Raw genomic sequence first — 25,957 nt, forward strand, 5'->3', positions numbered from 1 at the left:
CACAACACCATAAGATCATTCTGGCACGTAGTTATTTTATAAAAAATTTATTTCTGACCCCACCTCAGATTTGACAACAAAATTTTTCCCGTGTTCAACCAGTTTTCTCGTTTTGGCGATAGGTCGATAAGTGCACCGCAAAAAGTTATCGCCAAGGTTGCCATATTGTTGGTGGAACGAAACATCCAGTTAAAAATACTTATAAAATATAATTGAATACATTAATAACTTTAAAGGACCGCCAAAATGGTTGTTTATAAATAATGCTATTTAATGTGATTACTTAAATGGTCCAAATTAACCAAATAATTATTTGAGACCACCGGAATTAAAACTGTGAAAAGTGTGGCAGCATCTTAGGTGCCTGGATTTGCTTAATTCTACCATTTTTTGCCTTTTTCTGGCTTAGAAAAAGGGCAATTGTAAAAATAATAGACAGTACTTTACGTTGTTTGCTTATTACCAACAACACAAGTTAGCTGCTTGAGCAGTCAGAAACGATGAGAAACGAAACATTCCGATAGCAGAAATTTGCCGAAAACCGGAGCAGCTAAAAACGAAAACGGTTCGTTTTCGCCCAAAACGAAATCGAAAAAATTTTACGATTACCGGAGCAGGCCTGAATATCCTACATACATATTTACATTTATATTTTTGTGTATTATGTGTAATATGATGTTATGCGTATTATGTTATGTGTAATATGTTATGTGTATTATGTTATGTGAAATTGTTAAGTGTATTATGTTATGACCTTTTTAGGAAGGTCGATTGGATGGCATCTTTTTAATCGTCTTGTTCTGGGTCTCCCTCTAAGGTGTCTGGCCAAAGCATTAGGGTGGTTTTCAAGGCGTTGCTCATATCAAAGATCAAATGTATTTCTTGCGTATGAAATCAATGAGGTACTTAAAAATCGATAGGATCTAGCCTTATTAATAACAAAGTCGTGCCAAATAATTAAATTAAGTTTTAGTTCGAGAAGTTATGAATTAATATTGTTATATATTATTTTAATTATAAAATATTTGTGTCCCTACCAATTTTTCTTGTACATAAGTATATAAACTGGGGTCCAGTTTCCAGAAAGGTTGTGTATTTTGTATTTAACCAGAACTATCCGTTTTTTTAAATAAAGATTAAATAATATTTCACTTAATTTCGTAATATTCGAGTTAATATTCCCCCATAAAAACATCGAATCCAAAACACTGATATAACAATTATGTTGTAGATAAATATTTACCATTTATTTATAATTTGTTTTTTCTTTTTTATATATATATATATATATATGACACAATTTAATAATAATAATAATAAAAGTATTGCTGTTTTTGTTAACCAGTTATTTTTCTTTAAATTCTTTCATATTTTAAACATTTAGTTAGTCTAATTTTTAATATCCACTTGTGACGCGCACAAAGAGATAACTATTATATAGAATAGGTATTATACCGGAAACAATAGAAAATTATGCAGATGGAATATATTATATAGAATAGGGATTATACTAGAAATAATAGAAAATAACGAAGTTGGAATATATTTGAATGGAATACCACGCCATGTTCGTGCGCAAAGGATCTGACTACACCAAATGGCAAATTCCGTTGGTCACACTTAACCTCGCCAGGGCCCTATATAAGAAGAGCACCAAGCTTTGGAGGGGAGTCAGTTTCGGCCGGCGGTCTGCCGACTACTCCGAAGGAGCCGCGGTAAAGAACCAACCAAGGAGTTATCCCCTGGAGCGGATAGAGGATTAGGTAAGGTAATCTTGTAAAGTGGTGTAAGAGAGCACCTCGACCATATCTTACGTCTCTATAAGGGTAGACCTTAGGGCATTATTGCTCATAGTTTGAGAGTCCGGGTCCTTTAAGTTGTTGAGGTCCTGTTGATATTTTGAATTGTTGGGGATTTGATTTTTTGGTGATAGAAGAGTATAGTTGCGAAGTTTCGTTGAAGACGCGTGCATTGAGAATTGTATTTGCTGTTTTGTTGTCACCTAGTTTTAATGGCTTGGAGTTCTTGTTGTCTGAGGAATATAGGACATTTCTTGCTGGTGGAGTTGTGAGGGCTCGCTAGTTGATCAAAGTTGCAGTAAATGCATTTTTGGGGTCTATTGCATTTGTCATTGGAGGTTGGGTCGATATGATGTTCTTCTCCGCAGTTGCAGCAATTTTTTTTATTTTTACAGAAATCGTGGAGGTGGCCGTACTTAAAGCAATTGTTGCATCTCATGGACAGAGGGATATATAACCTGATAGAAGTCCGTTGGTAGCCGATCATTACGTATTTTCCTTTAGAGAGCCGTTGTCTCTTTTAAGTATTTTTCGTACCTCAGAACCAGAAAGTAATTCTGGTTTGCCAGTTCTTGTACGATAACGCTTTTTTCTGTTCCCCTTAAGTCGTTTGAGTAAATAACTCCTTTAGTTAAGAGATTTATGTACGGAGACAGTACGTTAATGTTGGCTGCAAAAACTTTAAGTCTCATCAGCTTACAAGCCTGAACAGATGTTTTAGTTTATACTAAGAGTGTGCCATTACGAGGAGTCTTGCATTCTTCAATTTTGCCGCCACATGTAAAGTCCATTTTTTTTTTTTTTTTACATGGAATGGGTTGATGTTACTGAGGTCGAGTTCGGGGTGTGCTTTGGAGATGGTAAGGTACTTTGGTCCGGGCAAGGTACTTTTCCAGAAAGAAAAAATAAAAAATAATAATAATAAAAATAAAAAAAATTAATTGAAACTACAAAATTGTATTCGTTTACGAGATCAACTTATATAAAATAACGAAAACATTGTAGTTTTTTTGCACAATTGTTTAACCCCTTGTTACCATTTAACAGATGCAAAAAAAGATTGTTAAATCAGTTTTTTAAAATGATTTAAAAACTAAAGATTTACCTTTCAATATTCGAGAGGATTACAATTCTCAGGAGCATTTTGGTTTTCGTAGTAAGTTCGTAGACTTAATATGGAGTCGACGTGGTTTGTCTTTACTTTGTTTCCAATATATATTTTTTTTAACGCATGCATTGGCTGAGTTTGAATGTCATTTTCATTTGGTGATTGGTGCTCGATGCTTTCGAATGAAACAGCTTGTAAATGTCTGTTAGGCTACAAACATAGTGCGCGCTGAGACGAAGACGAAACGGAGCAGTACTGTTTTTGAAGACGAATCGCTTGCTATCTTGAGTTGTTCTTCTTCTTTTTTTTACATTTTAGGGGAAAAACTGGAATTTTTAGGGGAAAATTTCAACTTCTTGAGATTTTTTAAATTAATAAAAATAAAATAATGTAACTAAATGAAAATTTAAAATAATTTTTATTTAAATTTGTCCAATTTTTAATAATTAGCGGTTCAATTTTTAAGAGAATGTAATCAAATGTGCTGATTTTCATTCTGGTACAGTCCACAAATTTTTTCTCATCTTGTCGCAGCTCATTAAATAAATTATGAAATTCGCCGAACTCTTTTCTTCCCAAATTAATTGGGTGAACATCACAAAATCGCAAAAAATTCGTCTTGCACTATGCAACCTATTAGCTTACTCGCATCGCAAGCAATTCGTCTTCATTTTCGTCTCAGCGCGCACTATGTTTGCAGCCTTAGGTAGAGTAATTTCGTCCTCCATGGTCTTCGAAGCTTTTGTCACGTTGGAAGGTGATAGAAAACCTTCCTTTTTGAATCGAGGGTCAGTTAACGTTGAAAGCCTGGTGACAGTGAGCTTTTCGTATTCCAGCAGTCCTTCTGCAGACTTTTCTTTGAGACTTAAATCATGCATGGTATCAAGTATTCCATCCGCAAATTATAAGAGAAAGTGTAACTGATGTTCGTGATGATACTTTTACTGAAGCGCTGTCGAAAAGTTCAAGCACCTCAACGATATCTTTTCAAATGGAATGTTCTTCGGCAGTGAGAGGAGCAGGTTCCTTAGGTTTGCTTAAAAAAATATTTTTATCATAACAAGGGCGCTATTCCACCAAGTGGGGACCTCTTGCTTTAAGCTATATGTCTTTCCTGTCAGCTGTGCACTTCTAAACTTTGCATATGAAATATTACGATATTTAAAAAAAGTAACATTGCGCTTGTATTTTACAATCAGCGCCGGAACATTGTCAATTTGAAGAGCGTTTTGAACAACTAAGCTCAAGGTGTTACGAAACAAGGCATGTTTCATTTTAGAATACTTAAATGTTTAATTAAGATGTGCTAGACATCTTACCCATTGCTTTATCGTTGTCTGTTACAACTGTGTTAACTTTGTCAAAAACGTTCCAGCTTTTTAAGATAAGGCGCACAGTTTTACCAATGTTTTCTGCTGTATGGCTAGTTTCATCAAGCAAAATGTCTGTCGAAAGCACACCTGAGCCCAGGCTGTAATCGTCATCTATAAAGCGGCACGGGACTTTGATAAATGACTGGCTTGCACTTGAAGTCCACAAATCGGTCGTAATTGCACGATGTCCACTTCATTTAGAGTAGCAGATAACTTAGTTTTCATTTGATTAAACAAATTTTCCATCTGCATATTCTTTTAAGTATTTCTAGACGGAACTTCATAACGTGGATCCAGAACTTTGATAAGTTTTCGGAAACTGTTTTCAGACTGAAAGGTTAAATACTGCACGAAACAAACTCAGAAATTGCTCTGCCAATGGCAACCTTGCGACCATTATTTTTGTCGTATATTCTCTCCATATAAGACAAAATGCTGCCAGTCGGTTTTGATATATCCGACCATTTTATATCCGAATGCTCTCTTCGAAGGTCTAAGGTTTGTGGTATTTTCACAAGTTTTATAAACTTTACCACAGACTTTACAATTAGCTGTGATGCTGTTGAGTTTGTTGAAAATCTTCCTGACGCAGCTTGCCTGATCACGGTGTTGATGCCTTCAACGCCGACTGAAACCGCCGCTTGGTTAGCGATAACAAATACGAATGCGTTTAATTCTGTAGAATACATCGGTTAACTTAAGCATAAGTACACTTCAAAAACCTTAAGTCTAGTACTCTGACGAGAAAAACCCGCTGTCTAAATTAGACAGCGGAATAGCTGTTTATTTCGCTACCGAGCTAGTGTGACCAACAAAAATTAAGGAAAATCCTAAAAGGCTATGAAAATGTACTTTTAATGGCGTTTAAGGATTTTCTTTGGTCACACTGGACAGCTGTTTGTAAACAAATATGCAAAAAAATATTTAAAATATTAATAAATATGGCATTAAAATGTCCTTTGTGGGTTAAATTCCATATTATGGGCTTCCCCTTGACAGCCCCTATCAATGCCACCTTTTTCCTTCAACTTTCCCTCCATTAGGGGTGTCTAAATAAATCAAATGAATTATTTAGACAGCGCGATATCAGCTGTTTACTATCTTGATCTGGCAACGCCATTCAATTTTCGCAGGCTTCATTATCGTCGTCAGAGTACCGGAAAAAACGACGTGGCTAAAAGTTCTTCTTCTTTTTTCGACACCGTTTTTTTATATGGAGTTTGGTCGCTGTCTAAATTTATACAGCGGATTTTTCTCGTCAGAGTACTAGTCTTAAAGTAACATACCGCAGATCCTCTTCCCACTTTCTGTGATAGCGCAAAAACTTGGCTTAACTTTACCCAAATTAATGTGACCGAATACAATAACTTCTTTGATAACTCATAAGTTTCTCACAAATAATGCTAACTCTGAGGGCTAACTATCGATAGCTTGAATCCAATAGCCCGAGTATCCGACTTTTGTGGGCCTGCCTTCTTCCTCCGAATCGTCGTAGTTTTCTGCAAGCACACACATACATACATACACAAAAGTACATTTTCGACTCTAGACAAAAGTAGTAAAATATAGTTAGGGTAGGGTGGGGCAAATCCGACCTAGTAAATGGTTTTGGCTATAAAATGCTTATTTTACAACGGATCAAGTCGTTATATATACCAAATTAAAGGTTCGACTTTTGCGCAACTTTCTATGCATAGCATTTTATTTATACCTTTGAAAAATTTTGAGATACAAGCGTTTTACGAAAAAGTTCATTTTTGCTATTTTCAAAAATGATGGGGTAAACCCGACAGCCTATGTTTTTGGTTGATTTAGTACAGATATAACCTAAATATAGGTTTTGCAATGATAAATCAATCAATTTTATGTTATATATTGGTAATAAAAGATAATAGAATTAAAAAAAATGAAAATAGCAAAATAATTAATCAGTATCATCTGATTCGCTGCTCAAATTTTTTTAATTATTACCAAAAAAAAATATTTTTAATTAATTTTACAGCGCAAGAACCTTGCCACCGCAAAACATATTAATTTTACTAATTTTCAAATAATTTTTCAGTTCAAAAACCAGCGAAATGGTATAAAAATAAAATTGTCATTGTCAGACCATACTGTCATTGAGCTGGCTAATATATTTTTCAATTACAATTTTCTTCATTAAGGGGGTCTTCTCATTGGGCAACTTTTTTTTTAGATTTTTTTTTTTAAATTTATTTATAGCTTGGGATGTTGTGTGTATGTCCCCAAAAAGGAAATTCGAAATACTTTAGAAGATACAGCCTATTTTGTGTAGCAAGGTCTTCGCAAAATGATCTTTTTTCAAACTTCAAACGCGTTTATCTAGAAACCTCGTTTTTCGAACTGGCGGCCATGACATCGCCAGCTACTGAACCGATTTTCATGAAACAAAGTGGAATCGACGCAGAATTGTCACCATTCTCGGGTGACGGAACAGATAAAAAAAAATTTTTTTTCTACTTTTTTTTTACACTAAAGCCTAGTACTCTGACGAGAAAAAACCGCTGTATAAATTTAGACAGCGGCCAAACTCCATATAAAAAAAACGGTGTCGAAAAAAAAGAAGAAGAACTTTTAGACACGTCGTTTTTTTCGGTACTCTGACGACGAAAATGAAGCCTGCGAAAATTGAATGGCGTTGCCAGATCAAGATAGTAAACAGCTGATATCGCGCTGTCTAAATAATTCATTTGATTTATTTAGACACCCCTAATGGAGGGAAAGTTGAAGGAAAAAGGTGGCATTGATAGGGGCTGTCAAGGGGAAGCCCATAATATGGAATTTAACCCACAAAGGACATTTTAAAGCCATATTTATTAATATTTTAATATTTTTTTTGAATATTTGTTTACAAACAGCTGTCCAGTGTGACCAAGGAAAATCCTTAAACGCCATAAAAAGTACATTTTCATGGAATTTCAGGAGTTTCCTTAATATTTTTTGGTCACACTAGCTCGGTAGCGAAATAGACAGCGGGTTTTTCTCGTCAGAGTACTAGGCTTAAACTACAAAAAAAAAAAGCACGAAATCGAAATTTTTTTTTTGAATGGCCGCCATTTTGTTTTAAAAAAATTTAAAAGTAATCTGTTCCGTCACCTGAAAATGACATCTATTCTGATTATAACCCCGTTTTTTTTTTCATTTCGGACGCTCTGGAGGCCCTGAATCGTGGCCGCCAGGACGACACCTTTTTTTTCCACCACCAAGTTTGAAGTCTCATTACACTTTGAACAATCCTCGTATCGAGGCAAAAACAATTTTTTTTATTTACCTTGAACATTTTTTAATACAATAAATAAAAAAGTTTTCAATTATTCTTTGCGTTTTCAAATAAGAATTTTTTAAAAAGGGTCCAAAAAACGGGTTTTGAATGAGAAGACCCCCTTAAACCCGTATTTTGTTATCGAGTATCAAGTATATTTTATGTAGATCTATCGATTATCGCGGCAATAAAGTAGCTAATGCATTAGAGCTGTAAAACGCTATAGCGCTGTCAAATCTTTAATGAAGTCTCTAATTAATGCGCCTGTGTCATATGGCTATTACTGCCGTTTTGAGCGCTTGGCTGTTTCTGCAGCCAAGTCCGCACGTTATGTTCTTAGTGCTTGGGGTCATTGTCTTGGTAGAACTTTAAATTTGGCTTGTTATCATAAATAAAGCAAAATTTATCTGCACTTGGCCGTAAATGGGTCTTCAAAATGTTATTCATTGTATTTTTAATGAACGCTATCACTCCGACCCCTTTGCTGCTGATGCATCCCCAAATCATCACTGACAATTTGCCAAACTTAACAGTTGGAATTATGTTCCGATTTTCCAGAGCTGTTAGTGCCTTGTGCCACACTTTAGTTGGACCTTCGGTGTAATACAGCATAATTTTGTTTTCGTCACAGAATATGACGTCATCCCAATATTCCTGCGGCTTGCTGATCATGTTTGCAGCGAACTGTAAACGTTTAAAAGGTTTCTTGCGAGCAAGACTGGAGGAGTACTTCTGCCGCAGAATGGCTTGACGTATTGTTTCGTGCGAAACAGCAAGGTCAAGAGTTCTCGTCTAAATTTGAGGATTTTGGAACACCTTTCTCATAATTATCCGGTCTGATAGTTCTCCAATCTACTTTTTGCGGCTGCCTCCATTTGTTTTTTCCAGTCTTCCTTCGTTTTCCGCTCGATTTATAACATTCTGAATGGTTTTCCGGGAAACTGAAAACATTTCTGCAAGCTCCGCAGAAAAATTGTATGTTTTCGCAAATTGTCCCTTGACAAGCAGCTTCTCTTGAAAAAAGTTACTATTTCCTTTACCTTGATAATTGTTACGTTTGGGGCGAGCAGACAGAAGTGATCACGTCGAGTGCTAATTACCAACTGTTTATTCATATTCTTTATAATAGTATACTGAAAGAAGTGCAAGGTTGCCAGATAGGATAGAAATGTGTGTTGTACAATGTGAACATAGTATTTTGTGAAGGGTATAAAAGTAAAGAGTACATTTGATTATACATGACAATAATAATTGAGCTTATTCCATTTCTCTGCATGGCAGCTCGTATGGGCAAAACACATACATATACACAACGGCATCGTTTATTTGTTTTGTCGCTGCCGAATTCTGGTGCATCCTCGAAACTTTGCATTATTGACAATGCAAAAGGATGCAATCCTTTTTGTCTCAGTCTGGTCGATTTCTACATCATCCTTACTTATTTTATGTACTGCACGTAGATGAACCTTCATGTTTGTAGTGTTTCCATACGTTTTTAATATTTTCGCGCATATCGTACATGTAAACCAAAATTTTTTGGGCAAATTTTTTTTTTTGTTAAGAAAATAGTTTATTATTTAAAGAATATAGTGTGTAAGTTTCAATATCGAATTCCAACTCTAAGTGCCTCAAATCAAGTATGCACGCAAGGTTCACAAGGGTTAACGTGGGCGCATCAAAAACTTTAAACGTCTTTTTCTCAGCTTTAAATTTGTGCATTTCTACCTATGCTATGGACACGATTCACAAAAAACTATGTAACATATCGGAGTGAATCAAAAATTATTATGATCAGCATGAAATTATCTTCTATTTGAACCTACATGGTTGTTATAAAACTGAGTATTACTATTTTTTAAGAGGGTGGGAAGTGAAAACTGATCACCTGAAAATGGCATTTTTTCTTCAAATCAAAATGTATTTTTTTTTGTCTTGATTTCTTTTTGGTTTTTCAGGTTCAAATAGAAGATAAAGGTGTAATGAATACAAAAAAATTTAGTTTACGGATTTCGGACAGGAATTACGAGCTCCATCGTGTCTATAGCACGGCAACTCAAAGCTCGAGGCGCTACGGCATATTGTCCATAAGTCCGCCATTTTGTAAAATATTGTTTATAACTAATTTTTTGTATCATCTCTGATTCTACTTTTAACTATATCCAAAGTTTCACGACGATTGCTTAACTATTTCTTATAAAAAAAATTCACGAAAAATGGCCAAATTTTGACCGCTTACTTGTATATCCCCCCTTAACAAAGCGACATATCTCCGCGCGGATTTATGTCGTTTGCAAGCGACATATCTCCGCCAAACTACTATCGATATACAGTGACGAAGTTAATTTTTGGCACAGTTGGCATGTCTGACTTTGGTTTGGTTTGGAAATTGCTTATTTTACATTTGTAGAGTCCAATAACTCTTATTTATTTTTATTATTAGACGGCAAAACAAAAGAAGAGAGCCGCTTACAGAAAAAAACTCCGAAAAATCAGTCACCAAGCTGAAGAATATTTAAAAGAAAATAATATTCCTTTGCCAAAACTAGAGCCAATGAATGGTTCAAGAGGTAATAAGAGGTATAAGCAGTTTAAGGCGGCGTACCGCCATTAGGTCCGGATTTTTTTTTTTTGTACTGATTCTAATTACAGTGCTTCAGATCTGAATCTGCATTGTCAATGGCCTTGCCGCAGAAGTTACAATTGGTTCATGTTAAAGGATTTGAAACGAGCAAAACTATTACATTAGGGGAAGCCGGCAATTGATTCGATGTATTTTACAGGGCCCTTATATTTGTGTTTACATTCGCTGCATCTTCCTCTGGGGGTTTTTCCTAATGGAATATGTTTCCTCATTTTAAACAGTTTCTCATATATATGTAAATCCTTAGGGGAAACCGGCAATTGATTCGATGTATTTAACAGGGCCCTTATATGTAGGACTTTTGAGTAGGACTTTTTGGTCTTATGGAATATAGGTATTCCAATTCATCCATTGTCGTTTCTGGACAATTTGTTACTATTACATTGTTTATTTGTTGGCTTTCCAATGTTACTATTTCACTGAAATTGGAATACCTATATTCCATAAGACCAAAAAGTCCTACATATAAGGGCCCTGTTAAATACATCGAATCAATTGCCGGTTTCCCCTAATGTTTTGCTCGTTTCAAATCCTTTAACAAGAACCAATTGTAACTTCTGCGGCAAGGCCATTGACAATGCAAAAAAAAAAAAAATCCGGACCTAATGGCGGTACTAATAAAGTCGGAGCAACCCGCCAAGCCTGGTCGACCGCTGTCGATCAACAGGCAGCGATCTACGGTCTGGTCCTCTTTATATAGGGCCTGGCCGAGGATAAGTGTGATCGCAACTTTTCTACGAGATTTTACCTGTTTGTGTGACCGTCGCAAGTAAGATCATGGGCGAGCTCGCCCAAATGGTTTGAATTTGAATTTTCGTGGGAGAAAATTTTTATTTTTAAAGCCTAGTACTCTGACGAGAAAAACCCGCTGTCTAAATTAGACAGCGGAATCGCTGTTTATTTCGCTACCGAGCTAGTGTGACCAAAAAAAATTAAGGAAAATCCTGAAATTCCATGAAAATGTACTTTTTATGGCGTTTAAGGATTTTCCTTGGTCACAAATATTCAAAAAAAATATTAAAAATATTAATAAATATGGCATTAAAATGTCCTTTGTAAGTTAAATTCCATATTATGGGCTTCCCCTTGACTGCCCCTATCAATGCCACCTTTTTCCTTCAACTTTCCCTCCATTAGGGGTGTCTAAATAAATCAAATGAATTATTTAGACAGCGCGATATCAGCTGTTTACTATCTTGATCTGGCAACGCCATTCAATTTTCGCAGGCTTCATTTTCGTCGTCAGAGTACCGAAAAAAACGACGTGTCTAAAAGTTCTTCTTCTTTTTTTTCGACACCGTTTTTTTTATATGGAGTTTGGCCGCTGTCTAAATTTATACAGCGGTTTTTTCTCGTCAGAGTACTAGGCTTAAGGATCGCGCCAGCCGACGCACAGTAGCGTCTCCCGAACAAAAGCCGTTGCAAAAATCGAAAAAGTCGTTGTCGCAAATTTAACCAACCGATTTTAACCATACGTATTCGACAGGAAATTTCCCATACTCTGGGTTAAATATACCAAAATACCGACTCAGCTTCATACTAACCAAAAAATATACTAACTGTAGCGCGTGGCGGTTACACGTTGAAATAAAAAAAAAATTTTTCAGTTTTCAAACTATTTTTATCTGAGCAAATACATCAAAATAAAGATACAAAATTAAATAAAAAATATTTTTAAAAAATTGTCTTCATTAAGAAAACAATATTTCTTTACTTTGATACCCTTTAAAAAGGCGAATGAGTGGGCGTGGCAGATTTTCCAATACATACAGTGGCTCACAGCTAATTTGACCCACACCTAATTTCCAACTTAAAACAGCTATAACTTTTGAACCATAAGAGCAACCGACAAAAATGAAACGCAGAATGGTAAGCTGACATTTTAACTTAAAAAATATAGTTTAGTTTATTTATTTCAACCGACAACTTCTTAATTAATGAAAAAAACAAAAAATACTGATTATTTTCACGCCACAGCTTATTTGACCCAGGTCTTAGATTAATTAATAGAAAATTATATACGATTTTTTTTTTTTAATTTTAATATTTTGTATGTCCGCTCTTTTGTTCCACAACGGATTTAAGGCGATTTGGAATCGATTCCACCAATTTCTGGTGGGATTTTAGCCCATTCCTCAATCAAAGCAGTTTTCAGGTCATTTTTGCTTGAAATATTCCGTTCACGAATTTTAGAGTCCAGTATCGACCACAAATTCTCAATAACATTGAGATCAGGAGACTGTGCTGGCGGTTTCATGACGTGAGGACAATTGTATATAAACCAATACTGCACATTTCCAGACTTATGTTTTGGGTCGTTGTCCTGGTAAAATCGAAAATGTTCTTTTATTCCCAATTTCTCGGCACTTTGGAGTAAATTGTCCTTCAGGATATCAAGATAAACATTTTAATCCATCGTTCTCTCAATAAATTAAAGGGGCCCGACTCCTGCTGCGGACATACAGGCCCATACCATAACATGGCCGCCACCATGCTTAACGGTTGGTTTTAGGTTTTTGTCTTGCAGCTCTGTATTTGCTTTCCGCCATACGTAAGTGCGACCATCGGACCCAAAAATATTAAATTTGGACTCATCCGCGAAAATTACATTGTTCCAGAACTCAGAGTCCTTGCTGATGTGCTCCTTTGCAAATTTCAATCGCCAATCTCGATTTTTCTTATTTATAAACGGCTTCTTACGTGCAACTCTACCGTGGGATTTTTATACCCTTGCAGGGTATTATAATTTCAGTCAGAAGTTTGCAACGCAGTGAAGGAGACGTTTCCGACCCTATAAAGTATATATATTCTTGATCAGCACCAACAGCCGAGTCGATCTAGCCATGTCCGTCTGTCCGTCCGTCTGTCCGTTTCTACGCAAACTAGTCCCTCAGTTTTAATGCTATCTGAATGAAACTTTGCATATAGTCTTCTATATGCTCTCACTGCTATATATGTCGGAACGGGCCGGATCGGACGAATATATCATATAGCTGCCATACAAATGTTCGATAAATTTTTAGAAAAAAAATTATAACTTGGGTGTTTTTTAATACTTTTGCATCATTTTTGAGATATAGCCATTTTATATTATTCCAGATTTTTGGTAAAAACTTTATGAAAATCGGACGACTATATCTTATTGCTGCCATAGGAACGATCAGAATATTTATAGGAAAAAAATGATAACTTCGTTGTTTTTCAACGTATTTTCATCTACTCTGAGATATAAGCTTTTTTAATTATTCTAGAATTATGGTATAAATTTCATAAAAATCGGACAATTATATCATATAGCTGCCATAGGAGCGATCGGTAGATGTAGAGAAAATGTAAGGCTGGGAATGTAAAACTGTAACTGTCAAACTGTAAACATAATAAGTATAGGTAAAATGTAATGAAAATCTGTTTTGCGTGTGTTTTAAGCATTTAAATTTATAATATAAATATCAAAACCAATCTGCAAGGGTATACAAACTTCGGCGTGCCGAAGTTAGCTTCCTTTCTTGTTAATGATATTTTTACAATGAATCGTTCATCGGAGGCACTAAAAATTTTGTTCGGAGCTTTTCTTCCTTTATTTTCGATGCGATTTTCAAAAACAATACGATGTATAATGGCTTTAACTGTGCCATCAGGTAAATTGACCATTTCAGCAATTTTCCGGCGAGAATGTCCTGTTTTGTAATGATTTAGGACCAACTCACGTTGTTTTATAGTTGTGCGTTTTCCCATGGTCGTAACTCGTGCTTTCGCGATCAAATCTTACCCAAAGTGAGTGAAATATGCATAGGTTGCGAATGCAGTTAATATAAGCACCGACAAAAACCGTAATTCTTACTAACCGGAGAACGCAATCGTTCTTGGAATATTATAGGTCAAATAGGCTGTGGCGTTAAAATAAGCAGTATTTTTTGTTTTTGTTAATTAATTAAGAAGCTTTTGGATAAAATAAATAAACTAAACTATATTTTTTAAGTTAAGATGTCAGCTTACCATTCTGCAATTAATTTTTGTCGGTTGCTCTTATGGTTCAGAAGTTATAGCTGTTTTAAGTTGGAAATTAGGTGTGGGTCAAATAAGCTGTGAGCCACTGTATGTAAATTTTACAACAATTACCTATAAAATGGCGTTTAAATTATTTAGTTATCTTATTTTGTTCAAAAGTTATGATTTTTGCAACGTAAAATGAGAAAAGGCGCTACTGTGCGACGGGGATGTTAATGATTACATAAATATTAAATATTACTTCGTTAAAATTATTAAGGCGACATAATCAGGCCTGCTCCGGTAATCGTAAAATTTTTTCGATTTCGTTTTGGGCGAAAACGAACCGTTTTCGTTTTTAGTTGCTCCGGTTTTCGGCAAATTTCTGCTATCGGATGTTTCGTTTTCTCATCGTTTCTCACTGCTCAAGCAGATAACTTGTGTTGTTGGTAATAAGCAAACAACGTAAAGTACTGCCTATTATATTTACAATTGCCCTTTATCTAAGCCAGAAAAAGGCAAAAAATGGTAGAATTAAGCAAATCCAGGCACCTAAGATGCTGCCACACTTTTCACAGTTTTAATTCCGGTGGTCTCAAATAATTATTTGGTTAATTTGGACCATTTAAGTAATCACATTAAATAGTATTAATTATAAACAACCATTTTGGCGGTTCTTTAATGTTATTAATGTATTCATTTATATTTTATAAGTATTTTTAACTGGCTGTTTCGTTCCACCAACAATATGGCAACCTTGGCGATAGCTTTTTGCGGTGAACTTATCGACCTATCGCCAAAACGAGAAAACTGGGTAAACACGGCAAAAATTTTGCTGTCAAATCTGAGGAGGGGTCAGAAATAAATTTTTTATAAAATAACTACGTGCCAGAATGATCTTATGGTGTTGTGGAATAAACATAATAAATAATAAACATAAATAATGGAATAAACATTTTTTCCTTTTGTAAATAAGGTCTGATTTCATATAGAAAAAGCCATTTACTTTTCATTCCGGCCAGAAAAAGGTGCCCGTTTTTCAAATCGAAAGAATCTTTCGTTTTCGATTACCGGAGCGCCAATTTCTCGTTTTCAAAAACGAAAACGAAAAATTCTTGCCGTTTTCGATTACCGGAGCAGGCCTGAATATTTTATATTTAACATTTAAAAGAACCACCGTCACCGACGAGGAGGTCATGCGGGCGTTCACAGCGTGATTGGCCATTCACTACAAAACACGTTAATGAGAAAATAAATACGTACGTAAAACATTTATAATTATTAATTAATTTGCATTCGTTGGAAAGGTCTCGGAATTTGTGATTTTTTGCAGTAAAGAAAATTTAGGAAAAATTGCAACAGAAAGCGGGAAAATCATTTTTGCATAAAGCGCCAACACTGACACAGAGCATGCCATAATTCTCTACTCAGTTTATTTTATGATAAACCGAAATTGTGTTCCATTTTGAGAAAAATAAGTTATTCGTTTCATATCAGTGCAATTGGAAACCAGCATTTGTATTTAGGGTGGTAAGTTGAACTGTGTAAATTATGTGGATTAGAGGTTAAATTAACCGCTCTGCCTATAGTCGAAAATGCCTATAGCACGACGTGTGAACATCGGTCTCCGCACAAGGCATGCAATCCAGCAACAAGTGTATTCACAGAACTTAAGCGAGGAGAGACGAAATGAATGAAGAGAATATGACCGATTAAGACGAAGCGTGAGCACACGAAGATCATTGGCATCATACAATCGCTTGGCATTTCAATATGATCCCTCTGCGAACTACAGAGATGATAGAAAATTAGATATTGGACCTGACACTATATGCCGATATTGCAATGCGTTAAAGTTTAAAAGAGAAACTGCTGGATTGTGCTGCGCAAGTGGAAAAGTCAAACTGGATCCATTACTTACACCACCACAGCCACTGAAAGCATTGTTCGATGGAAGTGATCCAGATTCCAGCCATTTTCTTCAACACATCCTTGAATATAATAACTGCTTTCGCATGACTTCCTTTGGAGCTAATATCATTCATGCCGACTTGCAAGGTAAAAGTTACAATCACTTAGACAAACAAAAAGAATTGCAACATAATAACAACATATACTCTACGGACTACACCATCACACGATTCTTCAACAAATGATTGTTTGCAATTACAGATACAAGGGCAAATACATATATCATTTGCATGGTTCATTGGTGCCAACAACAGAGGAACCGCATCAATTTCTGCAAATATATTTCATTTCGTCGATGGTGGATCAGCTGAATGTGCGTTGCAACATTCAGGGAACAGGACACTTAAAGAGACGAATTATTGAACAGTTGCAAGCATTTTTTCACGCTAATAATGCTGTGGTTAATATGTTCAAATCGGCATTGGAACGAATGCCATCGGATACGCACAAATTTGTCATAAGAGCGGATTGTAGCCCAGCAGGTGAACATGTGCGAAGATTCAATGCACCCACCGTTAATGATGTTGCTGCAATTATTGTTGGCGATCCAAAAATCGCGAGACATTGTGGTTCAGCGAAGAAGCAATATCATGCATTGAGTAAACGAGACACACCGTTTGTACGATCCGTTACAATATCCAATCATTTATTGGCAAGGGCAAGAAGGATACGACATTACGTTGAAGATGGTCGATCCAATTACAGGTACAATATTCTAGTAATTATTTAAATTATTGTTATTGGTTTCCATTAACAATTCATTTAATTGTGCATTTTCATGCGTATCAATGAAGAAAAAAATAAGCGCAATGAATTACTATGCGTATCGTATGATGATTCGTACAAATGAGGAGAATGTCATTCTAAAGTGCCGTCGGCTGTTTCAGCAATTCGCTGTCGACATGTATGTCAAAGTCGAGACCGAACGTTTAGCGTTCATCCGATTCAATCAGGCAAAGTTACGATCTGAGGACTATATACACTTGCGTGATGCTATTCATTCAGATGGTGATGTTCAAAATATTTGACGTCTGACGATTCTTCCATCATCTTATATCGAAAGCCCACGCCACAGGCATTAATACGCTCAAGACGCTATGACGTACGTGCGAAATTATGGAACTCCAGATTTATTTATTACGCTTACATGCAATCCGAAGTGGACGGAAATTGAACGTGAGTTGGAACCGGGCCAAAAACCGCAGGATCGCCATGACATAATCGCCAGAGTATTTCACCAAAAACTCAAGGTTATGATGGATGTGCTTACTAAGTATCGAGTTTTTGGTGACACACGTTGTTATATGTACTCGGTGGAATGGCAGAAGCGTGGACTACCGCATGCTCATATCCTAATTTGGTTGCTGAACAAATTACATTCAGATGAAGTGGATGACATCATATCAGCTGAAATTCCTGATCCAGTCACCGATCCCCATCTACACGACATTGTGACGACACAGATGGTGCATGGACCCTGCGGTGCATTAAATCCATTATCGCCTTGCATGGCTGATGGAAAATGCACAAAACGATATCCGCGACCGTTAGTTACTGCAACAGTCACAGGGAACGATGAATATCCAGTTTATCGTCGGCGTTCAAAAGAGGAAAATGGTCGAACTATCATAGTTAAAGTTCAAAATCAAGAGATTGAGATCGGAAATGAATTTATTGTACCATATTTTCGAAACACATGCAAATGTTGAGAGTTGTCATTCGGCCAAATCAATCAAATATTTGTGCAAGTACGTCACCATATTTCCGCTATTAAGTTGGTCTCTAAAAGAATTTCGGATAGGGACCACTTAATTAGTAGTTCTTGGTGATTTTAACATCCCAGGGGCTATTTGGTCCCTAGATAATTCCAAAGAGCACCTTAATTAAACGGATAATTTGCCGAAGGTGGCGTAACGGAGTTCGCCGGGCTTACTAGTAGGTTTATAAAAATGTCAAAGCAAATCAGAAAACCGTACTCTAAATTTAAAGAAAATATAGAAAAATAGGAAAAATAACCTTACAAAAATTGTATTTATGGTGTCTTTTCTTAATTTTACAGTGCCTGCCTTAAATTCGAATACACTTTTTTCGTAAATCCACTGTCTAAATTAAAGCCTAGTACTCTGACGAGAAAAATCCGCTGTCTAAATTAGACAGCGGAATCGCTGTTTATTTCGCTACCGAGCTAGTGTGACAAAAAAAAATTAAGGAAAATCTTGAAATGCCATGAAAATGTACTTTTTATGACGTTTAAGGATTTTCTTTGGTCACATTGGACAGCTGTTTGTAAACAAATATTTAAAAAAAAATACTAAAAATATTAATAAATATGGCATTAAAATGTCCTTTGTGGGTTAAATTCCATATTATGGGGTTCCCCTTGACAGCCCCTATCAATGCCACCTTTTTCCTTCAACTTTCCCTCCATTAGGGGTGTCTAAATAAATCAAATGAATTATTTAGACAGCGCGATATCAGCTGTTTACTATCTTGATCTGGCAACGCCATTCAATTTTCGCAGGCTTCATTATCGTCGTCAGAGTACCGGAAAAAACGACGTGGCTAAAAGTTCTTCTTCTTCTTTTTTCGTCACCGTTTTCTTAAGCCTAGTACTCTGACGAGAAAAACCCGCTGTCTAAATTAGACAGCGGAATCGCTGTTTATTTCTCTACCGAGCTAGTGTGACCAAAAAAAATTAAGGAAACTCCTGAAATTCCATGAAAATGTACTTTTTATGGCGTTTAAGGATTTTCCTTGGTCACACTGGACAGCTGTTTGTAAACAAATATTCAAAAAAAATATTAAAAATATTAATAAATATGGCATTAAAATGTCCTTTGTGGGTTAAATTCCATATTATGGGCTTCCCCTTGACAGCCCCTATCAATGCCACCTTTTTCCTTCAACTTTCCCTCCATTAGGGGTGTCTAAATAAATGAAATGAATATTTTATGGAGTTTGGCCGCTGTCTAAATTTTTACAGCGGATTTTTCTCGCCAGAGTACTAGGCTTAAGATAGAGGGAGTTTTAGCCGGGTAAAATTGTAGGTCTGCTCCGTGCTAGACTTCTTCGACAGCCCTATTCAAAAATTAAAACGACTAAAAATACCTAACGCCCTGCTGCTGCTTTTAGTATATGTACAGTATATATTCTCTCGCCGACAAATTTAGCTCTGCTCCGTACCTATTTTCACTCATTTAAGTGACATTTTGGTTTTAGTATATTGTTAGAAATCCCAAAACAATCAAGACAACGGCCACATCTTACTGAATTTCATAATTCGAACCCAGCACCTGATGCAACTTCGGCCAGCCAATTTCTGAGGAAAATGTCCGCTGCGTCGGATCAGGACCAAGTTGAATTGATGCTTAAGAAGACGGGCTGCATAGAGCTCCACTACAAGGTCCAGGAGTGTATTGCCGAGACCGGTGACTGGCGGGCGTGCCAGGACAAAGTGAAAGAGTTTCGGGCGTGCATGCAGAAGTACGTGGAGCAGCAGACCCAGAAGTATGCCCACGTCAAGTAGCATTCTGCAGAAGTTCCTCAAAAACAGCGTCGCCTTCGAAAGGTCCACGAAGCTGGCTCTTGTGGTACGCGCAGACGTTAAGATGTCGAAGGGCAAAACGGCGGCCCAGTGTGCCCACGCAGCGGTTATGTGCTACCAGAGCGCAGTCCAAGGCACCAAGCTGCAGAACGCCATCTTACAGCGTTGGTGCCGCCTAGGGCAGCCCAAGATCGTGTTGCGCGTAGACAACTATGAGCAGCTCAGCAGCCTCGAGCAACGTGCCCAAGAGTCAAACGTAGTGGCCGCCATGGTGCGGGACGCCGGACGCACGCAGCTAGAATCCGGAACGGCTACAGTGCTCGGCCTCGGACCCGCACCTGCTGACGAACTAGACAAACTGGTGGCACATCTGAAACTTTTGTGAATTCGTAGTTTTACGCAACACTATATTAAACTAAATGTAACAACACAAAGCATGTAAAGCATCAATTTTGAGCCTCGGGCGTATTCTTCTTCCCCTTTGACACCGTCGAAATGGTGAGGGACACCGCCTGACCGAACATCTCCACCAAGTCCGAGGTGACTCGTTCGGTAATCTGGCGCAGCTTGCCATTGCCCTCGCCGCAGATTAACCGCTCAATGCGCGTGGTGGGACACTGCACCTGTACGGAGGTGTATACAACATCTGTTAGGAAAGGACGGGTTAGCCAGCAATTAAGAATATAAGGAGGTGCTACGCTTACGCTTCTCCACACTGTAGTACTCAAGCTCGCACTTTAGATTGTAGGGAATCTCCTGTGGCAAGTAGTCCAGTAGGCGCGCCCTTACGCTTTCCACAATCAGCGCCTCTGGACTGGCGTCGGTGTGCACATCGGAGGGGAATCTCCACTGCCTTGACTTGGCCTGTCCCGCCAGATAGTCCTGCAGCTCGTTCAGACCGGTGCCCGTCATGGCCGAAACAAGAAAAACGTCGCTAAAATGGCTCCAGCTGGTCTCACGCTGGTTCAGACGGTTGCCCCCAGCCGGGTGATCAGTCCCCGTGGCAGTTGATGCCTGTCTAGCATCCTGGGCACCACGCCTGCTTGTCAGACTATCATTAGTCAGGGTCTTGATTAGGTCCAGCAGCACACGCTTTGACTTCAGGGCATCTATTTTGTTCAGGACAAGAAAGCTTGGCAGGTGAGTGTAGGCCTTCAGCGTGTCCAGGACCGTAGGGTGAAGCTCCTTCCTTGTCCAGCCATTTGAGGCGTCGTGCAGAACGGCAATGACATCCGCATGCTGTATTGCATGGCGATAGGCACTCTTGAAACTCTGCTCGAGGTGGTGCTTTCGAATTTCTCGCTGGGTCACCAAGCCGGGCGTGTCGTAAAAGACAAGCTGCGTCTGGCCCGCGGTACAAATGGCGGTATTCGACTGGCGGGTAGTGTGCACCTTGGCAGAGGTGGGGCAGACTCTGTGGTTGACAATGTTGTTGATGAAAGTGCTTTTACCAACATTTGGCACTCCAATAACAGCAATGTGGAGCGAGCGCTGCTCTGTGCTGGTATTTTCGGCTACACTCGCGGCTTTCGCAGGCGGAGGTTGCGTGCTTTGGTTGACGGAATCATCGGTTTGGATAGTGCCAGAGAAGCTACGCACGTTTATACACCATAATTTGTGGAATTGGCTGTTATTTACCAACTTCAGGCTTGCAGACAAATTAAAGCGCATCTTGCGAAATCAGATTCAGAGAGACCACAGATCGGCCGGTAAAATGTACTAAACGCCTTTTTAAAAGTATATACCAAATATATTAATTCCCCACTTTTGGTCAATTCAGTATTTTTTGGCGGAACCCCACTAATTTAGCGAGGCTCTATTTTTGTTCTTAGAACTCGTCACCTCAATTAAGATATTTAGTAAAGTAAAGTACATGATAGAATTATAACTGTATAATTGTATAATGGTAACGTACGGAGCAAAGCTAAAATTTGGAGATGGCTATACGATTTCAATTGCCTGTTAACTTGCTAGTCGGTATGGAGGACGGATAAGATAAATACTAGAATGAACACAGGCGTTAGATATTCTTTTTCGGATAAATTCTCGACTGCGACTGTTAAAAATATAAAAAATGTAATCTTTCGCTTATTCCGGCGAGATAAAAATGCATTTAATTGATTAAATAAAGGAGGAGCCTTTATTGTGGGATCTTACCCACAAAAAATAAATCCAAACCTCATATTTTTCCATACAAAAGTCTTAAGGGCGACAGACTCGTAGGTCCATCAAGACTGTGTCTAGCGGTATTATGTTGGAGAATTGTAAAATGTTATAATCTTGGGGACAAATTCGCATGAGGAAGGTTTTAAGGCCGCAGCAAGAAAGAGTATTTTGTGCACTTTCTAGTTGCCAGCATTGTACGCAGAATCGCTGTCTATCTCGCGCACATATTCGAAATCCCAGCTGTTATTTTTTTAATCTAGCAACGCTTTTAGCTTTTGTGATCGCAAACTTTATCTTATGTTAGTACCCGCGAATGCGAAAAGTCAGAAAGTTCTTCTTCCTCTCTTCGCTCAGTGTTTTTATATGGAATTTTGCTGTTGTCAGAAAATGTATCTTATGTTAGTACTATGCTTAAATTTTCTTTTTAAACAAACAAGCACACCTACTACGAATGTAGCTTGTTTTCTGATGGGCCAATTCCAAATAAAAGAGCTTTTAGGGGTTAAGCAACGGTTTACTTTTTGAAAAAGCAAAAATAAATAAAATATCGTGTGTAACTGCTTAGTGGTAAATTCAACTTATCAATGCCTAAAGATAACATTAGTAATTTAACATTATACGGTCGTCCGATGTGAAAATACAATTTTGATTCTTTATCGAATGCCTTAAACTAACAATACGAAATATACGGAATACGAAATTGAGAATGTGGACGCCACGTTAAACTGGGGAGCTGTTACAATCACTGAACTAAAACTGTGTCGTGCTCCTGCACTGAGTAAAAGTCTAGGGTCTTCGCCATGTTGTCCAACGGAACCACCAGACTCGGATGCTTGGCATCAACGTAAGACAGCTGGGGAACGGTTCCACTAAGGCCAAACCGCTTCATGACTAATCCTTGCAGGGTTTGCACTGTAATCATTCGCGGCACTTTCTTATCCCAGATCTCTCCCGATTTCTGATGCCGTATGCACACCTTTATCAAATTCGATTGCTTAGCTTGAGCACGCGGCACAAAATCAGCCGGAGAACCGTACTCTGTGGGACAGATGCGTTTTAAATGTATGGTACATATGCAGACAGTAAGACTTACTTTTAACCAGCGACGCATAAGTGCGATGCCTTCTGCAAAACTCGCGTAAGGCATCCGCTCCTTGATGAGTCGCCTGCATCCAATCCATTGCATATTTCTTCCAAATGTCATACTCAGCTCCGCGCCTCTCTTCCGCCGTCACTTCGGCCTTATTGATGAACTGAAGTCCACCTATGCTCGCCACAGCCTTGGAGAACATTTCATAGAAATTTGACTTCAAATGCGGGGTCTTGTTCAGGCGTTTTAGCTGCGGAAGCTTGTCCAGCTCGTTGAACACGTCAGCCTGTGCGAGAGGCGTTTACGGTTAAGTTGTGTGCTTACAGATTGCTGCCCTAGCTTACCTCATTCCAAATGGGATTGTGGAGAAGGTTCAGCTGCTCCAGCGAAACAAATATATTCAGCTTTGCAAGCGGATCACAGTCAGGCAACTTGATTTCCTCGATACCGTTTTCCATGAGGTTTAATAAGCGTAGTGTCATGAGGTTTCCTAGCTTGAGCACCTGGTCAAAATCCATTATATTCGTGCGGTGCAAGTCGAGCTCCTGGAGCTGCCTAAAAATGCTCTGGCGATCGACAACGGCCAACTGACTGAAGGAGTTTTCCTGCAGTCCTAGCGATAAAATATCCGGCCAGAGCAGCGCGGTATGCATCACATCGTTCCAGTCGGAGAATCCACAGTTGCGTAAATTTATGCGCTTAAGGTGACGAAAAGACGGCTGCAGCTCAGCAATTTGGGTTACGGTTGGCTGTACCAAACGGTTGGAACTGAAAAGTAAGTGAGATGTCAGTGGGAGATTTGAATTATTGCAGCTGCACTTACCTCAGATTTAGGCTAGTGAGCGAGGGCAGTTGCTGAGTTATGCTGGCCACAATCTCCCAGTTCCAGATCAAAGTGTGGCTTACGTTTAGCGTAGTCAGCTGGGTCAAGCCCTGTAAGTATCCGGCCGCATTTACAGGCGTCTTTTCAACGCTCACCTCAGACAGCTGCTCAAACTTGCTTTGCTTTCGTGCGATCTTGTCCATGCCCACGACCTCGAAAAGGGATGCCTGCAGGCTAGCCTGCGCCTCCCGGATAAGCGACTCATCCACGTTGCTTGAGTCGTAGTTCAGGTACCTCTCGCGGGCAGCGTCCTCCAAGGTTGCACATGGCCCAACCTTGCCCGGCCTTATAAAGCTGCCTGCTGTGGGCATCTGCGTCTGGAAGTAGCGCTTGCCATTGACGACTCCATTGTGCTTGCCGCGAAGTCCATCGTCCCACTCGATGCCCAGCCAGGTCCCCATATGTCCGCTCACCTAGAGAGAAATGCAGAGGATCAGGCACAAGGTCTGCCAGAGGCTTTTTAATATCCCTTACCTCTCCTACATATCGGACGGTGCCGTAGTTCTCAGCTATTTTGATGCGAGTCCCGAGCGGATAAAACAGCTGCGCCTCATCAATAATCCCCACCATGTTAGAGGCGTTTGTTCGTTTTGTGGCTTACGCAGCGCCCACACACATACACACGTTGCACGCCTTTGATTGTTACTTGCTGTAGTTCCCAAGTTATTTTTTATTGAAGCTCTGCCTAAGATATCCTTTCCCTACCCGATATTCCAGTTTTGAAAAGATTCTATAACTTTATTTGGAATCTGTAGCTAAAACTTCAGGTGACAAATCTTTTATTTGTGTTATTTGAGCCGAGTATGGCTTTTCAATAAAATGAACGAAATACCAAAGTCCATCAAGAGATGGTCACATTGCGGCCAGGGATGGAAAAGGACTTTGCTAAATATGTACATATTTAAAATTCAGTTCCGTCTTAAAGTTCCGTATCGAGAGGCTAAACAAGTTTTGGAGAAGAAAAATATTTATTCTTTCTTATTTTGTTGATAATAGTATTATGACACTACATATATGGCACCTCTAATGCAAGTTTTAATGCATTGATAGAGCATTAACAGCAAAAATCGATAGATCTATATAATAGATACCAATTTTGTACCGATAATAAAATACTGCTTTAATGAAGAAAATTGTAATGGCCTTATGACAGCCACTCCATTAAAATCTTGAAGTAGACAACTAAATACAAACTAATGCATACAAATTTTATAATTATTACCAAAAAAAAATGGATTTAATTAATTTGGCAGCATAAGAACCTCACCATCGAAAACATATTATTTTTCTGTAATTATCCAATATTTTGTTCAGTTAAAGAAATCAGCCAAATTAAATTCTTATTCGAATTAACTGGTTAATATACGTTTTAATTACATACTCGAAAATGGCATGGCGCTAGCAAATTACTTTTACACTTTTAGTATTTCCAGAGCGGGGTGCGAAAAATAAGTCTATATAACAGGCTGTTCTCAACTATTTGCCTCTCGCTCTGTCTTGCAGTTCCTTCACATATTAAAATTATGGATTTCCCAATAACAATAATGTGCGGAAAAGTCTTATTTAGGCTGTCTTCAGTTAAAAATAAAAGAAAACTATTGCCATATTTTCAGTGATTCAGTGGTTAAGGAACTCTATCAAAATGTAATTAATTATTATATAGGATGTGAAAATTAATATCCCTGAGGCTATTAGAAAATAAAACCAAATACCAATTATATTTCCGATAATATCGTTATCGATGGAAAAACATCGATAGTACCATACATTTTTGTTCAGCTCTAGCGTTCCCACGATCTGTTTTTGTTTTGGTTCTTACTTATATTACTCTCAACTTTGGACAATTCAATTCAATTTATGAAAAATATTAATCAGTAAGTAAAGTGACTTGTATTTAGTAAATAAATTCATTTGCACAATTGATTTCGAACTCCGGAGACCCAGCACGGCATAAGCGCAATAGCGGCATAATGTTGCAATTGTGTTTTGATGCGTCCAATTACAAATTGAATTAAAGTTGTGCGAGAACACAAATATTAAGATACGTAAAACATTTGATACGGAATGCGTCTGTACAAATGAATTTTTACCTAATGCAAGAGCAAACAAAGA

At 38.0% G+C, this 25,957-nt stretch overlaps 6 protein-coding genes across 12 annotated transcripts in view; 4 read left to right on the forward strand and 2 right to left on the reverse strand.

The window, feature by feature from the left end:
* The window catches only part of LOC108071384 (uncharacterized), a 124,393-nt gene that overhangs the window by 94,057 nt on the left and 4,379 nt on the right, over positions 1 to 25,957 (forward strand). For 2 of the 6 annotated variants that reach the window (XM_070283708.1, XM_017162127.3), the window contains exon 1: positions 25,611 to 25,719. The exons of 2 other annotated variants lie outside the window; for them this stretch is intronic. The gene's annotated coding sequence lies outside the window, so the exon portion shown is untranslated. Of the gene's footprint in view, positions 1 to 25,610; positions 25,720 to 25,957 lie in introns of those variants that run through there. 2 more of the 6 variants (XM_017162124.3, XM_017162128.3) reach the window with 2 other exon arrangements.
* LOC121501831 (transmembrane protein 164) overlaps positions 1 to 25,957 on the forward strand; it is a 131,081-nt gene that overhangs the window by 94,041 nt on the left and 11,083 nt on the right. The window lies entirely within an intron of this gene.
* LOC108071387 (cytochrome c oxidase assembly factor 4 homolog, mitochondrial) lies at positions 19,360 to 19,688 on the forward strand. Its single transcript, XM_017162131.3, has one exon. It carries the CDS (start codon positions 19,491 to 19,493, stop codon positions 19,686 to 19,688), a length of 198 nt encoding a protein of 65 aa, XP_017017620.1. The 5' UTR covers positions 19,360 to 19,490.
* Positions 19,672 to 20,156, forward strand: LOC108071386 (peptidyl-tRNA hydrolase 2, mitochondrial). The gene has a single exon (XM_017162130.3). The coding sequence runs from the start codon at positions 19,672 to 19,674 to the stop codon at positions 20,089 to 20,091; it is 420 nt and encodes a 139-aa protein (XP_017017619.1). The 3' UTR covers positions 20,092 to 20,156.
* LOC108071385 (GTPase Era, mitochondrial) lies at positions 20,084 to 21,413 on the reverse strand. Its single transcript, XM_017162129.2, has 2 exons — positions 20,411 to 21,413; positions 20,084 to 20,352 (listed from the first exon to the last, which is right to left on the reverse strand). Exons 1-2 carry the CDS (start codon positions 21,375 to 21,377, stop codon positions 20,153 to 20,155), a joined length of 1,167 nt encoding a protein of 388 aa, XP_017017618.1. The 5' UTR covers positions 21,378 to 21,413; the 3' UTR covers positions 20,084 to 20,152.
* Tbce (Tubulin-binding cofactor E) lies at positions 22,366 to 24,658 on the reverse strand. Its single transcript, XM_017162132.3, has 5 exons — positions 24,320 to 24,658; positions 23,786 to 24,258; positions 23,307 to 23,730; positions 22,966 to 23,248; positions 22,366 to 22,910 (listed from the first exon to the last, which is right to left on the reverse strand). Exons 1-5 carry the CDS (start codon positions 24,413 to 24,415, stop codon positions 22,615 to 22,617), a joined length of 1,572 nt encoding a protein of 523 aa, XP_017017621.1. The 5' UTR covers positions 24,416 to 24,658; the 3' UTR covers positions 22,366 to 22,614.

The sequence above is a fragment of the Drosophila kikkawai genome, chromosome 2L (genome assembly GCF_030179895.1).
Source record: "Drosophila kikkawai strain 14028-0561.14 chromosome 2L, DkikHiC1v2, whole genome shotgun sequence".
Taxonomy (NCBI): domain Eukaryota; kingdom Metazoa; phylum Arthropoda; class Insecta; order Diptera; family Drosophilidae; genus Drosophila; species Drosophila kikkawai.

Coding starts and splice junctions, on each gene's coding strand:
- LOC108071387 (XM_017162131.3), top strand. CDS start 19,491: ATGTCCGCTGCGTCGGATCAGGACCAAGTTGAATTGATGCTTAAGAAG.
- LOC108071386 (XM_017162130.3), top strand. CDS start 19,672: ATGCCCACGTCAAGTAGCATTCTGCAGAAGTTCCTCAAAAACAGCGTC.
- LOC108071385 (XM_017162129.2), bottom strand. CDS start 21,377: ATGCGCTTTAATTTGTCTGCAAGCCTGAAGTTGGTAAATAACAGCCAA. Junction 20,353..20,410: donor GTACTACAGTGTGGAGAAGC/GTAAGCGTAGCA, acceptor CTTTCCTAACAG/ATGTTGTATACACCTCCGTA.
- Tbce (XM_017162132.3), bottom strand. CDS start 24,415: ATGGTGGGGATTATTGATGAGGCGCAGCTGTTTTATCCGCTCGGGACT. Junction 23,731..23,785: donor CTCACTAGCCTAAATCTGAG/GTAAGTGCAGCT, acceptor CTTACTTTTCAG/TTCCAACCGTTTGGTACAGC. Junction 22,911..22,965: donor TTATGCGTCGCTGGTTAAAA/GTAAGTCTTACT, acceptor TCTGTCCCACAG/AGTACGGTTCTCCGGCTGAT.